The sequence below is a fragment of the Trachymyrmex septentrionalis genome, unplaced genomic scaffold, assembly GCF_001594115.1.
Source record: "Trachymyrmex septentrionalis isolate Tsep2-gDNA-1 unplaced genomic scaffold, Tsep1.0 scaffold51, whole genome shotgun sequence".
Taxonomy (NCBI): domain Eukaryota; kingdom Metazoa; phylum Arthropoda; class Insecta; order Hymenoptera; family Formicidae; genus Trachymyrmex; species Trachymyrmex septentrionalis.
In genome coordinates this window covers 1,566,031-1,580,601 of record NW_017305683.1, presented here as the reverse complement: position 1 = coordinate 1,580,601, position 14,571 = coordinate 1,566,031, and the positions used below count along the sequence as shown (strand labels likewise).

Here is a 14,571-nt window from a genome sequence, read left to right as displayed (position 1 = left end):
CGCTGATGGCACAGGAGAACACGAGCCTAACAGTTGATTTTTTTATGATTACATCGTTTCATAAAATTACCGGCATTCCTCCATGATAAAACAGTCCCACGTTGCGTTTAAGAAGCTTTCACGGGATTGCAGAACAAACGCGGACTACTATGTTATCAAGCAGGAAAGATGAAACGTAATGAGAGCATTCGCTCAATTTTCTTCTTCCGAAAGTACATCGCGTTTGCTTTTACCGATTATTATTGCTTCCGTTGAAAACTTGCTCATTTGTTTTCGAATTTTTAATCAACAATAAATTATATTTCTTCGCTCATTTCTCACTTTTCGACAAGCGCTCCGTCGCTTCTCTTGACTGTCGCGCGCGAACAGGCCGGCTTGGAAGAAAATATATATGTACTACGAAACTATTACGCAATCCTTTTCGCACGGAAAGTGATCGAAGTCACGTTCTTCGAGGAGAACTGTCGACGATCCCGACAACGACTCCGTCGCGTAACTCTCGTTCCTTACGTATCCTTCGCTTTTGCTGCTTCGGGAACGATTTAGCTCACGGTCTAGTGTGTTATTGAGAGTCCGGGATAATTGAAAATCTCCGTCGACGTTGCTCGACGACGGTCCCTCCCATCTTTTCCTTCGTTTCTTCTTCTTCTTTTTCTTCCAAGGGCGATCAGCTTCGCGTTACGTGTGCCTCGGTTGGCCGTACGCGAAGCTGACCTCGCGTCATGGATAGTCAGGATGCATCAGATTGTACATGATCGCGAAGATTGTACAGGCGGCATAGACACCCAAGGCAACCCACCAGAGTAACTGCTCGTGTAGCCGCTGCTCGAAGTTCTTCAGTACCAGGAGGCCGATTGTTAAACCCGCCAGGGCGCCCGTCAGATGAGCCACGTACGACACTGGCGGACCCATCTGTTCCGCAGCGTATCTATCGTAGATCGCAAAGCCCACGTCGGCGCTGGCTGTAATCAGAAATATTAAAATTTCCATGGAAATTTCTTACTGCCTGCTTAGAATTATTACGCGATATATAATATTTCGTTTCTCTACGCGTGTCTCAATTCAAATTTATCTACGCTGATCTATAGTGTTAAATTTAACCTATTATATCACCACTGTTCTTGCTCGATATATTGTTATATTATCCATTGTTTTAGTATAAAACAATGGATGTAAAATAATGATACATTGAATAAGAGCTGTGGCGACTTATATTAGATTAAATTTCACACTATACATTTAACACAGTGTATCTAAATTTAAATTGTCTTATTTAATAAATTTTAAATTGAAATCCGATTCTACTTTTACTATCTTTCAAATTAGTAGAATTTACAATTAGTAGAGCATTAATACAACAGTGTAGACGGATTAACAGATTAATTTAAAATGAATAAAGGAATAATGCGCTTATCGTGGCATATATTTTTTAAAAATTCTGTTTAGTTGTGTTCTGAAAATGCATAGTAAAGCGATAAGGAGAACATGAGAGGAACAAGAAGAGAAACAAGAAAGAATGGAGTGAAAGAGAGTAGAGCAAAAAAGTAAGGATGCCACGAAGAGCCGAGCCGACGGTAAGCTTTGAGAAGCTCTCGAAGTGTCGTCGAGAGAAGAGCTTTCCTGCAGCCTTCCTTCCTGCAGCGGCTTTTTTTCTATGTCTGCGATCATTGTCGATGATTATGTAAGTTTGTTGTATTCCCGTAAGTAATTTATTTCTTCGTTAGTTAATGTAGAGTGTGCTTTAATTTCGTAATCCATCAAGTAATCTCATCTTCTACGAATCTACATTCTTTAAGAAATTTTGTTATTTCTTTAATAAACGCAAATTATTACATTTCTTTTAAAGATTCTCTTAAATATGAGTAATTCATAAGGTCTTACATTTCTAAGAGATTTCTATTTTAATAAAGTTATAGTGTCCTTTAAAATTTTTATAATTATATATTGTATATCAAAACTGCAAAAAAAACTTGAAAAATAACTAATAATTGAGTTCTAAACTAATTTACGTTAAAATTAGATTAATATAAGAATTTAGAAGAAAATATTTTTTATTATCCTTTCATAAAGAGATATTTCATTTTCGACATTTAGTAATTCTACAATCGAGTTTAAAATTTTCGAGTTAACGAGATATGAACTTTAAACTTATCGAAACATTTAAAACTTTGAAGAAGTATACGAATTTTGATGTACATCCTTTATACTGTTTTCTTTCTCTGTTTTCAAACGCGATCTCTTTACATCGTTGATGCCGTCGTTTAACTTGGATACTAAGGTTGAATTATACAACTCTTGAAGTAACAAAAATTGGACCCTCTCCAAGCTTTTCCGTCTATTCGCTATTCTAACTTAATTATTTTCTCGACTGCAATCAGTATATCTATATATATATTCATTATATAATATGCAATCAATATATCTATAAATATATTCATTATATTATATGCTGTAATATAATATTATCATATCTTTTTTATCATAAGCGATATCCTTCATTTCTATACCATTCAATGCTATCTTTCGTTTCAGCTTGTATAATCCAATTTTGATAGAATTATTAGATGAAAGCTTAGTTAATATTAGCTAGTTAATATTGGGTTATACATTATTATATCTGAAGCACTTTTAGTAATTTGTAGACCTCATCCGTTTCAATATTAAAATTAATCATGATCAATATACGATTATTTCGTAAACTTTGCTTAATAATTATACGCCATCTCCATCTAAATTACATTTACGTATATAATTAAAATTGCAATTTCCTCGCCGTGAAAATTTATTTAATTCCTTCCAACTTTCTCTCCTTTTTTCATCGAGATGGATTCCAATCCACTATTGTTCCATCAACTTTGAATACTAGCATCTCTTCTTTAATTTTCAACCAGGCTTACTCAGGTGCGAGCTTGATGACTCAATAAACACGAGTGTCGACACCGTGCTCGTTTCAAAAATTGACGGAACAGCTACCTGTTCTTCTCGTGGTAAACAATCTCCACGTCGGCGAAAATTCTTCGCGACGATCACAACGCAAGCACACCTATCTTTTAATTAAAACTTCAAAATAGCGACGGCTTTCATGGTTCTTCCTTCTCTTGCGCTTTTCAGCTCTTATCACGGGGGAAAAAAGCGGAAATTGAAATTTCAGGAAAAGTATATCGAAACGAAGCGCGAGTAGAGGAAATCGAACGACTAGATGATAGTAAATAAAAGTGAATCGCGAAAAGAATATTAAAACGATATCTAAATCGACAAATTCGATATGACTCTATTAGATTTAACAAATCTAATATATAATTAATCTCATTTCCAAATCTGTTACCCTGATTAAACGGAATTGTCAACACTCGGAAATGTTCTAAGATATGAAAATTCAAATCTCTCTCTCTGTCTCTCTCTCATTCCTTCACAGAGTTCTCTGATTGCAGTTGATAGTGGCGCACTTTCTTCGCATCTTAAGATGTTATAGAAGACAGGAGACACCTCGCCACGTCGCAGACTTCTGCGAGAGCGTCATTTGCATTCGCGGCTGAACGGATGACCCGCTTCCACATCATGAGAGAGCGCGTTTATCGATCAAGCTCTACTTCGCCCGTCAAGCTCTCGCGCTGGGATTACGATGTAATCCAAGTCGAAACGCGTAGATCGGAACGGGCCCGGGCTGTTACCACCCGCGGATAGAAACTATGCGGATATATTGGGAATGGTGCAAGTAGGGGAAAATGAGAGACAGAGAGGGAGGAACCGACGGCGGATATCCGAATCCGCGCTGACGGTAATCAACCCCTTAAACAAGGTTATTGAAGACTCGAGAGGCACCGTCGAGGTGAATTTGAGGCGACTCTAGGGCCACTAGAACCAGATAATGCGCACGTACAGTGGCGGTCAGATTACGTGCTATACAGGTTCTCGATACTAGAGTCTACGTCTTTGCCAATATCGCGCTATTATTGCACTACGCCGCCATAGGCGCCGAGTTCTGAGATTGTATTGTGCTCGGTGGTCCGAGATACTTCATCTTAATCTTTAAGAACGTGTCTGCAAATTCGCGACTCTGACGGTCTTTGCTACTTTGTAAAGAGACTAATGAAAAGATGAGGTATCGTTCGAGAAAACTGTTCCTCTCAGCTTTTAATTATTTCTCTTAAATTTTTCATAAAAGATTAATCCTCTTTTATTTACATCATAAATACACACGTTATAATTTTATAAAAGTCATTTTTCCATAGTGGAATAGGATTAATTCTTTATTACATTGTGAATTCGTAATAATATTTATAACAGTACTTGTGTCAAGTAATAAGTTGTAGAGTATATAAGGTGGTACAATTTCGAACATGGTATTATACGATTCTGGGCAAAATAAAATTTAAATCCAATTTTCGAGAGTCAATTTTGGTTCCTTCTCATCGTGTGGCGTATACTGAAGGGTAGGAAAAACTTAAACTTAAATTTCAGAAATTGGATTTAAATTTTATTCCGTTCGAAATTGTATCATCTTACCCTATATTGTAATAATTTATTTAACTTCTGACAATTTCTCGGTAATGTTTAACCTTTGGCAAGGAACAGGCATGATTAATATCTACTACCGTCTACTCTGCGCCATTGGTCAATCGTGATCGCTCTCGAAAGCAGTTTGATCGGAGATATCGAGCAGGCAGGTCGAAGGTAGATAGGATTGGCTGTGGTGGTTGTGGGCCGACGATCGAGGAAGTAGGGTCCACTTACCGATGACGAAGATGCCGATGAGCCGAACTATCCCAAACTCCATATTGTTGTAGTTGAGAAGGACGTTGGCTAGATGCGCCGCTAGAAGAGCGTAAACGCCTCCACTCGCCCCGACAAGGTACACGTCCGTGTCGAATACCGACGTGCCCAGCGAACCTGAAACCACAACAAATATAACTTCTTAATAACTTCTTAATTACCGCTTCAATTTACCGTTTTCATTTTGTTTTTTTCAGATCAACGATTTAGCGCATTTTCCCATTTTCCTAAACGCCAACAATAATAATGATTAATCGTAGGATCTGACAACCAGTATCGTTAATTTGTTACTGAAATATCACGTGAAAGTATTTCAGTTTAAAAAACCGTAAATTAAAGTTTCGTTTCTGTAACTGGATTACTTTCCACTCATAGTAGAGTGAAATATATTTAATTTGAAGAGTCATGGAGCGGTAAAAATTATATTTTTTACATACATCACTATATTGTTCCATCTACTCTCCACTTCGCAAATATGCGGAATTATGTAATCAACGCAATTTTAGAGAAAAGTCGAGCGTTCTCATGAAACTGAGAGCTTCCCGAGCTTCCCGAATTTTGAGAGTTTCGGTCATTGTTAGTCGAACTGAGAAAACTCATTTTCGAACAAACCGCAAAGTACGGACAGAATTTTCCGCTTTCGCCGCCTTCAGTGAATAAAATAAGAATAATATTCGCTCTCAACCATTCGAAAGTTCGCACGACGCGGCGCTCCAGTTTAACGACGCCAAAAACTCTCTCTTTCTCTTCCTCCCTCTTGTCCTTGTCATCACTCTTCCTCTAGTTTGTTCGGAAACATCTGTTGCTCCACGAGTAATGTGGAAAAAGCTCGTCGGGAACAGAGTACCGTAGGAATTGCAATACAGTATATAGTATATGAGGTTTATACACCCCGATTTCTCTCTGTAAAGTTTCCTTTTCTTCTCTTCTAATATAATTGAAAAGAGATTAAAAAAAATAAAATCTCTCTTAAAATTTTTTCGCAATATTTTAAATGCCAGGAACGTTTAATGTGCATATAAAATCACAAATTTTTATTTTCTCTTTAATATATAGGTACAGTATAATTACAATATAATTCGTATTATCGCAAATATTTGTGTTCACGGTGGACGCCTGTTGTCCCTGTAACGTACTTGCCATTTGGTCGATTCGCAAGGTTGACAGTACAAAGCGCTTCCGGGCGCTTATAACTAGCCCTGGTTATTAGAGACGGAATTAGGAGCCTGTCTCCAAGTACCTAACCCATAATTTGACAGACTGCCCACGGCTGTAGGAAATAATGTTTGTTGCAACACGTTCAAGGCTCATGATAAGGAGAAGAAATCGATATAATATCAGGCATATGAGAATTTAATCAATACATAATTTGCTAGATAATACATACATTGCTAGAAATATGATTATACGAACGGAATGATTTTGCTAGGATATCTAAAAATTTAGCTAGAATCTGAAAATAATTTTGTTAGACTATTAAAATAATTATGTAGAAGGTTGTTCACTCAAGCTATTGCTAAAATATTAAAACTTTTTGCAGCATTGCTCATCATGTTTGAAATTCCTATGCAATTCTTTTGATAGTCCAATAAAATTATTCTCAGATCTGTACCTACACTGTTAAATATCAAAAAAGCATGATAACAATACCTTAAATTAAAGAACATTTTGTTATTTTTAACTTTCGTCTGTGTTAAACTGTAATCAATCCATTTCTGTAATTAGTTTTAAAGTAAATATCGTCCAATTAACATATATATGTTAGGTAACTTGGTGGATAATAAATTAAATTTAAATCAAATTTAATACATTTTCTTGAGTTAAATTATTTAATTTAAATTACTTAATTTGGTTGTTAGTCAAGTTAACGACATATCGGGTAAGAGCAGTGGCGACCTACATAAATGATAAAAAATAGCTCAAAGTGGGTAAAAAAATATTTGACATTATGAATTTAACAAAGTGTAGCTAAATTTTTAAATACTTCAGTAAAACTGTCCTTTCCGTGTACATACGAAAAAATACATTTTTTTTTATTATGTAATCTTCATTAAAATTACAATATAAAAATTGTGTCATGTAAACTTGAAAATTCGCAAATATCTGAAAATGTCGGACAACAAGAGTCGGACAGTATTCCAATTACGCACCGAGCCAACAATAGAAGACAATTCGACGCACGATAGTATTGAAATAACAGCAGCAGCGCAACAATTTCGACAAATTCTGCAATTCGCATGTTTCGTACTCGCGTAACGTGTACCACCATGGAAAGGGCGTGTAGCGCAGCGCGCAACAATTTCAACCCCGGCAGCAACGGTAATGTATCAGACACACGATCGCGCTAGTTAAACATTAATATCGCGTCGGGCAGGCGGATGGTGCTTCGAGAATCGATGCGGCACTCGCCTATATATCGTGGGAAATGAGCGGGGACATTAGTCGCTTCCTATGTGGAAATGGTGGCGACTGGCCGGGTGCTGGTGATTCGGTGCGTCTGGAGCGGCCGGGTACCACCTGACACCTGGGGACCTGCTGACCGATCGCCCTCCGCGAACCTTAACCATCCGACCCACCTTTGATCCTAAATTACGAGTGCCGGTTCGGACAATACGTCGTGCCACGTCCATTTTGACGAGATTGCCCCGATTTATTAAGGCCGCCGTTCCTAATCCGCCGCTGTTGATATACGATACGTTCCTCGCGTTCTGTTTTTTAGATACGAGTTCTTCCCATAAACTGCAGTACATTCTTCTCTGACAAACATGTCGAGGGATTAAAAGTTCCTGAATTATAAACGCGTGAAAAACTAAAGAATTTAATTCTAATTAAAGCGCTACAGGGAAAAAGGGAGAAAGGGAGAGCAGGTAAACATATATTCTCCAGGTAATTTCAGATGGAAGTTATCTGCCCTTTTCCGTTTTGTTATTTGAATTGTCAGAAGTCATTGTTTTTATTTAATTTCAGAGATAGACCGCGCTCTCTTCCAGGAAGTGAATTTTTTAAAATTATAGACTCGCGAATAAAACGTAAGATTGTGTCATACGCATTGTGCGAAACTTCGCACGCATCCTTCGTGACATCCTCGTTTCTTGCGAAACCGACGATTCAATTGAATTCGTCGCTACGCACTGGTCATTAACGCGCGACCTACATCGAGCAACAGCAGCCTTCACGGGGGAGCCATGCGAAGCGCCCCTGTTTCGTAAACTACCACGGAGTTTCCGCAAAGCGCAAATCGCGTCTAAGCCGGTGTGCACCGGAGCGACGTGGAAATGCATTAAGGATGCAAACATCAATTCGTGCGAGTTCGCGAACGCTCCGAATTACCTGGAATGAATTATTAGCGTCCGCTTAATAAATGATCGAGTCACATCCAATTGGAACAAGAGAGCAATTATTCGAGACGCATGGAATTAGATGGTTCATAATATAACTATTAGTTTATTCGACGTACAGCGGGCATCGATAACCAATACCACAAAGATGCAATTGCATCTATCCTGGAGACAAAAGACAGTTAAAACCGATAAAACTTTACGCGATTACCAAGAGAAATCTGACTATCTGATATAATGACATAAAAATGTAATTCTAATTACATCGATAAATTATAACTAATATTTATTATATCAACGATTCCAAATCACACTGGATGAAGAAGAAGTGATTTATAGCCATGCACGATGTTTGTAACGTAATATAATGCAATAATGTCGCTGAGCTGCAAAAGCGGTAATACGATTATAAAAGAGAAAATTTAAGGTCTCAGCTGTCATCGCCAGTCTGTTTGTCATCGTGCCATGGTAGTTAATTGAAAGTTGAAGCACGCCGAGAGACCACTTTACTCCTGTGCACGACGAACCATGGATCTCTGTTGTAGTAATTGACTCGAGTTAACGGATACTAGCTCAAGAGGCTGCTGATTCCCCTCATCCGCTCTCCTTGGTCCAACTTAGACGATGCTGCGAGTATTTACGGTTTACCGTCATTTACCTAACCGAGACTAGGAAACGAGCCATAGCAGGAATAGTTTATACGACGCTCGAAATTAACAAATCGATACTTTGCTGATTGACTCACTTTAGCATTTAATTATTATCTATCACTAGCAAGCACTCTTTGCTATTATTTTTTAGAATTGAAATATTTATCCGTTATTGGAATTTTCTTCTCATCAGTTTTTCTAATTTTACTTTGATCAATTTTATCGCTCTCTGAATATGATTTTATTATAAAATAATATTTATGTGAATAAATCTTTTTCATCGTTTTTAAGAGAATTGCAAGTAATAATTAACAGATTTAACTACATTTTAGTTTTCCGCTTGCTACGTTTTCTTCAAATAAATGGTATCGCCATATTCACGATTAAATTAGCCTCGTAATTGCAACGTTCGTGGAATTAATTACGTACTTTCTATCGCCAAGGCATCTATATAAAAAAAAGTAAGCGTAAAAGGATTCTGTATGCTTTCTAGCAATTGTATAGGAAATGTATGCGTGCATATACTGCATGCAGATATAAGAAGAAAAAGATAAAAATAAGGTAGCAGCAAGGCGCGTTGTGAAAATTAGCGACTTAGCGCGAGGACGAGCTCGAGGACTAAAAGAAAGCGAAAAAGGAAAAAAATGAAGAGCTGCGAAGCGTAATAGAGTCATTGCGGACTTCCCGTAGGTTATGAAATTCATCCGAGCCTTCGTTAGTGTCTTCGGCTTTGCCTTAAGGAAGAAAGCATGAAAGGAAGGGAAGTGGGTCGACGCGGTCTGCCAACACGAAGCACCAGCGCAAGTTAATGTCTTCGCGACCTACTCTTATGATTACAGCGTGTCGCTCTATCCGTGTATCTACCGCTCCACAACTACTCGCTGCAATCAGCCTGTCCAACAATAAATATCACTAACTTCGTCCAGGTATGAATATATCGGGGAATTTCATTGTTGACATTCACATGTCTGAAATAGAAATGTATCTTGCAACTTTAATAAGACAGTCAATTTTTTTACAATTTTTGCGACAAGTTTTCAGCGTTGCGAGAATCTAAACGGGGGAGCAAGAGAGAGAGAGAGAGAGAGAGAGAGAGAGAAAGAAATACTCTGGAAGCTTAACTAATTTACTTTAAAAATAATTAATTTTATCAACCAGCCGCGATAAGATTTAACACGCAATAAGATGTCACACACATTTTTCAGTGTACAGAATACCATCGATTAACGACTCGTTGACACCAATAACGAAGTCTGTTGGAACCAAACGATGCGACGTGCAACAGGTGCAACGAAACCAGCACGGAGGAAGCGTCCAATAGCAAAAACGATATGAAAAGTGTCGAAGATGCGGACACTCATAAAACTCCTGTCGTTTTCCAATTCTAAGAAAATTTTGCATACATCGATAACAAACTATACTGATAATTTGACTGATAAATGATTAAAAGGTTTGTTTAAAAAACATTATAATATTTTGAATTTTTATATATAAAAATATTTTAATATTTTAACATAAATTTTTTATGTAATTGTATAATGTAACAGAATACGTTTCTAATGACAAAAAAAATTCCTTCAACATTATGCTAATAAGAATAATGAAAAATTTCTAATTTACTTAGCACCCAGATGATGATTAATAATTCGCATTCAAAATCGTAGAAATTCGCTTGTCAGAACGTAACGCTCCAGAACGTGTGGAATAAATACGTCCGTATAAAAAGGAAGGAACGTGCAGAAATGCACTGATATGGAGCACACGCCCGTATCCGTGGCTCACGTCGGCGTCTCGCTTAAGTGGTTAACTACTAATTTTTTAACGCCGCGAGAGCGTATCGAGCGTATTCTCTCTGCGCAGCAAAAGAAAAACCTCCGGCGCTCGTTGTTTTCCAGCAATTTCGTTCTAGCCGTCTCATCCGTTTTTCGCCTCCAGGAGGGGCTCTTTACGAATGCATCGACGTGCCTAGCACGCGCGCATTCTAAAATGCTCGTTCTATTTTCCCACCTGTCTCTTCTACCCCGCTACGAAGCGAAGCATTTTATTTCGCGTCGAGGTTCTGTGCACGCGTTTCCATAATTTCCTCTCCGTTTACTTCGTATTTTAATCACAAATATGGTGCGAGCGAGGAGCAAAGTCTCTATATTTTCTTATTACATTAGTATTATTAACAGATCCGACATTTTGTATCGTCGACAATTAATATATGTGTCTACTGATATACAATTTTGATTATTTTAATATAGTTAACAAAAATGAAAAAATTAAGGAAATACATAATGTACCCATTAAGTAATAAGACTGATTTTTTTCGTATATTAGCAATTCTGCAGCCTATTACCGTATCTGATTTTAGTTTTTTTTCCAATTTCAACTGACATGGCTCTACGTTGTTTCAGTCTGAAATAGAAGTTTAAAGTGCTAAAATGTGTTTTGTATTATTTATAACAAAAATGGAATAGCGCAATATCACGTAATATTACAGCGATATGCCATTTTTTTTTGTATAAAACTCGGTGATAAAAAGTTTCGCTAAAACTTTGCGTACATTGGGAAATAAAGATAACATATCATTACACGATATTACGCAATTTCAATATAAAATTTGATGATAATGCTACAGAAATGTACAGAAAGCTTCAGCAAGCTTTCTTTATCGTAAAATTATTATGCAATTTCATATAAAAAAGATAGCAAATCACTATGTAACATTAAGCGATATAATATTCCATTTTCGTTAAAAGCAACACAAATTTTAACACTTTAAGCTACTCCAGATTGAAACAACGCAGAATTATGTCAACTAGAAACAGGGAAGAAATAAAGTCAAATATGATCAGTAACAGCCTGTAGGCTGCTACTGAGTAAGCAGTTGCTAACATAAGAGGAAAAAATCAGTTTCATTTCTTAATGGACGCATTATGCACGAAATCTTAAAAAATTAGAGAATATTCTTAGAAGAAAATTATCTCTTGTATTAAATCTAATTAACTTAGAATCTAACTTTTTTAATATGTTTGTGCAAAAGTGAAATATTATATCCAGTGCATTATTTTTTATTAATTATATAATCATCGGTTTTAAAAAGATAAAAAGCAAATCAAACGAAATTTATATAGATACGATTATTTTGCACGTCTATCGAGTTTGCAGTCAAAATCATACATTCGTTATTCGTGCAAAAGACTGACAATCTCTTTTGCAATCGCTGCTGCTTGTCACCACTTACAAGCGCGAAACAATAGCGGATTTTCGCTAACCGCAATATGGAATGGTATTAGCGACGTCAATCAGGCGCCAATTAGATATCCACCAATTTGATCCGCAATTGTTAACGAAGAAAGGACATTCACGAACAATCCCCCCTTCCCCTCCCCCAGGAACAAAGGCCATTATCGTGCGAGAGGATGCGACGAGAGAAAGAGGGAGGTGGAAAATCGAGCGTACTGTTAGGCGCGAATGCAAGCGCGCCGTTGCATTCGTAAAGAGCTCTCGACCGAGAGAGACTGTAGGAATGGAAGGCGATGGAGAGAGAGAGAGAGAGGACTGGGACAAAATACGAGACCTTCTCCTTTTTCCTATTTTCGTTACGCGTCCGCCATTGGTCCTGCGCAATACGAAATTCTAAGCCCCGTATAAACCAAGCATGACGGGCGTCCGAGGGTTGAACGACTCAGGGGAAATCGGTAACGGATGGACCCCAAACCGAAAAACACATTCAATACTATCGAATAAAGAAGTTCACTCGAATTTATTCTATATTGATTGTATTATATAGAATTTGAAAATTACAATAAAGTAGTAAACTATTTGCAACACTAATCAACTATATTATACAGAGTGATAAAAAAGGGGCCTTTTGGCCATAAGGAAAGAAAAATGGTTTTGCTGAAGTATTTAAAAATTTAGTTAGATACAGATTAACAGATCTGAAAATAAATTTTGTTAGGCCATCAAAATAATTATGTAGAAGCTGATTGCTGGACTATCAAAATTTTTTGCATCATTGCTCATCATACTCGAGTTTTCGATACAAATATTTTGATGGGTCAATAAAATTATTTTCAGATCTGTATTTAGCTAAATTTTAAGATAATTCAACAAAATCATTTTTTCTGTGTAAAGTTTTGTGTTTATTAAATCATTGCATAGGTAATAAAGTCACTTTGACGTAAAAATAATGAGAAATAACATCAGTTTGCCATCTAAGTAATGATTTGAAAAACATCCAAACCTCTTTGTCGCTAAAATTTTTTGTCATCATCTATATTAATCTTATCCAAGTAATTTACAAGTATAAAAGGTCAAAAAATGAACTATATTTCAAAACAATTGGTTTCACTTTAATATATAAGATCAAAAAGATATGATATCATAAAAATAGAACGTTTCGACAACACAGTATCTCAACTGCAAGTTATTGACACATTAATTGAGAGATTACACCATAATTAATGTCATTGTTAAAAATTTACAATATTTTATTAAGTAACTTAAATATAAAATTTATTAAGCAATGAGTATAATCTAAATTCTATAAGGCTCATGTGTGGCTATATCAAAATTTTCAAGAATTACAAAGAATAGTACAAAATCATATATCTTGATCATGACCATCCAATAAATCTTAGCTAACACCATTTTTTCATTTAGTCAATTATAAAATTATTAATTAATTTACATTTTCTTGTCCTTTTCTTGTAAATCAAGATATCTTAATATAAAATAAAAAAGAAAAAAAATTAAAAGATTTAAACCTTAATTCGATTCCATATCGATACCATCGCTATTTTCGTCGATGCAATAATGTCATTTGCTGCATTGAACTTCCACGAGTGATGCACTATGAATATCATGTCCACTTAGAAACAACATGGTGTGTATGCCTCGTGCGTATACATGCGAGCGATGCGCAGCGCATACGGGCGTCGCCGTTTTTACGTAACTCGATGCATAAAATATATATGTGCGAAGTACGTTCCAGGCACGGCAAAAAAAGGACAAAAAGCCGTCGGAATTTTATGGTTATGGCCGCAATATTTATGGCAGCGAGATTCTCATGCAGCGACGGAATATGAGAGGATCGACATTGACGAGACAACTTTTTTTCTTTTTTACAGTGATCCGTTTATTCACGTCGGCAAAATTCTTCAGCCTTGAGTGATTATTAAACATTTGGTTAGCATTGCATCATTCGATAGAGAAAACACGTTATTCCCTTACTTCAAAAGTGACACAGCTAAAAAAATTAAATTTTTCAGAAAAGAAGAAAAATCATATTTGTATTATTTTTGCCATTTTTTATCATCTTCATTTCACAACCCTTAAAAAAACCTTTTTGAGTTGTGATTATAATATATCCTATAAAATTATAATAAATTCAAAATAATTAATAAAAAATGATATAACTTGAAATATCATCAACAGTTTGTGTTCACCTTAATCAGCTAAAATGATTAAATTAAAAATAAAATAACCTCTTTTTTAAACTTCGATCAAAATTGTTGTAATTCTAAATGTATTCTACAGAAGATCTTTTTACTTACAACACAACTCAAAATGTATAGCTCTTGTAGATATTGTGATCTTTTCGGAAACTTTAAGAACACAACGAAACTACTATTTGGCGAACAGACTGTAGAGTTAATTTATTTTTGATAATTGATAAATAAAGTAATTTATATATATATTTAATTTATAAATTTTTACATCACATTCTCTCATGGTAACTCAAAAATTACATTTTCTGAGTTATGTCACTTTTTAAATAAGGGAATGATATCATGTTTGCGTGTGATTACGCAGTCATG

At 36.1% G+C, this 14,571-nt stretch overlaps 1 protein-coding gene across 1 annotated transcript in view; it reads right to left on the bottom strand.

Moving 5' to 3' along the window:
* Window positions 1-313: 313 nt before the first annotated feature.
* LOC108751673 (protein rhomboid) overlaps window positions 314-14,571 on the bottom strand; it is a 437,528-nt gene continuing 423,270 nt past the window's right edge. The window contains exons 9-10 of the mRNA XM_018491974.1: window positions 4,735-4,890; window positions 314-962 (exon numbers count right to left, since the gene is read on the bottom strand). Of these exons, the coding sequence (XP_018347476.1) occupies window positions 721-962; window positions 4,735-4,890 (398 nt within the window). The 3' untranslated portion in view covers window positions 314-720. The remainder of the gene's footprint in view (window positions 963-4,734; window positions 4,891-14,571) is intronic.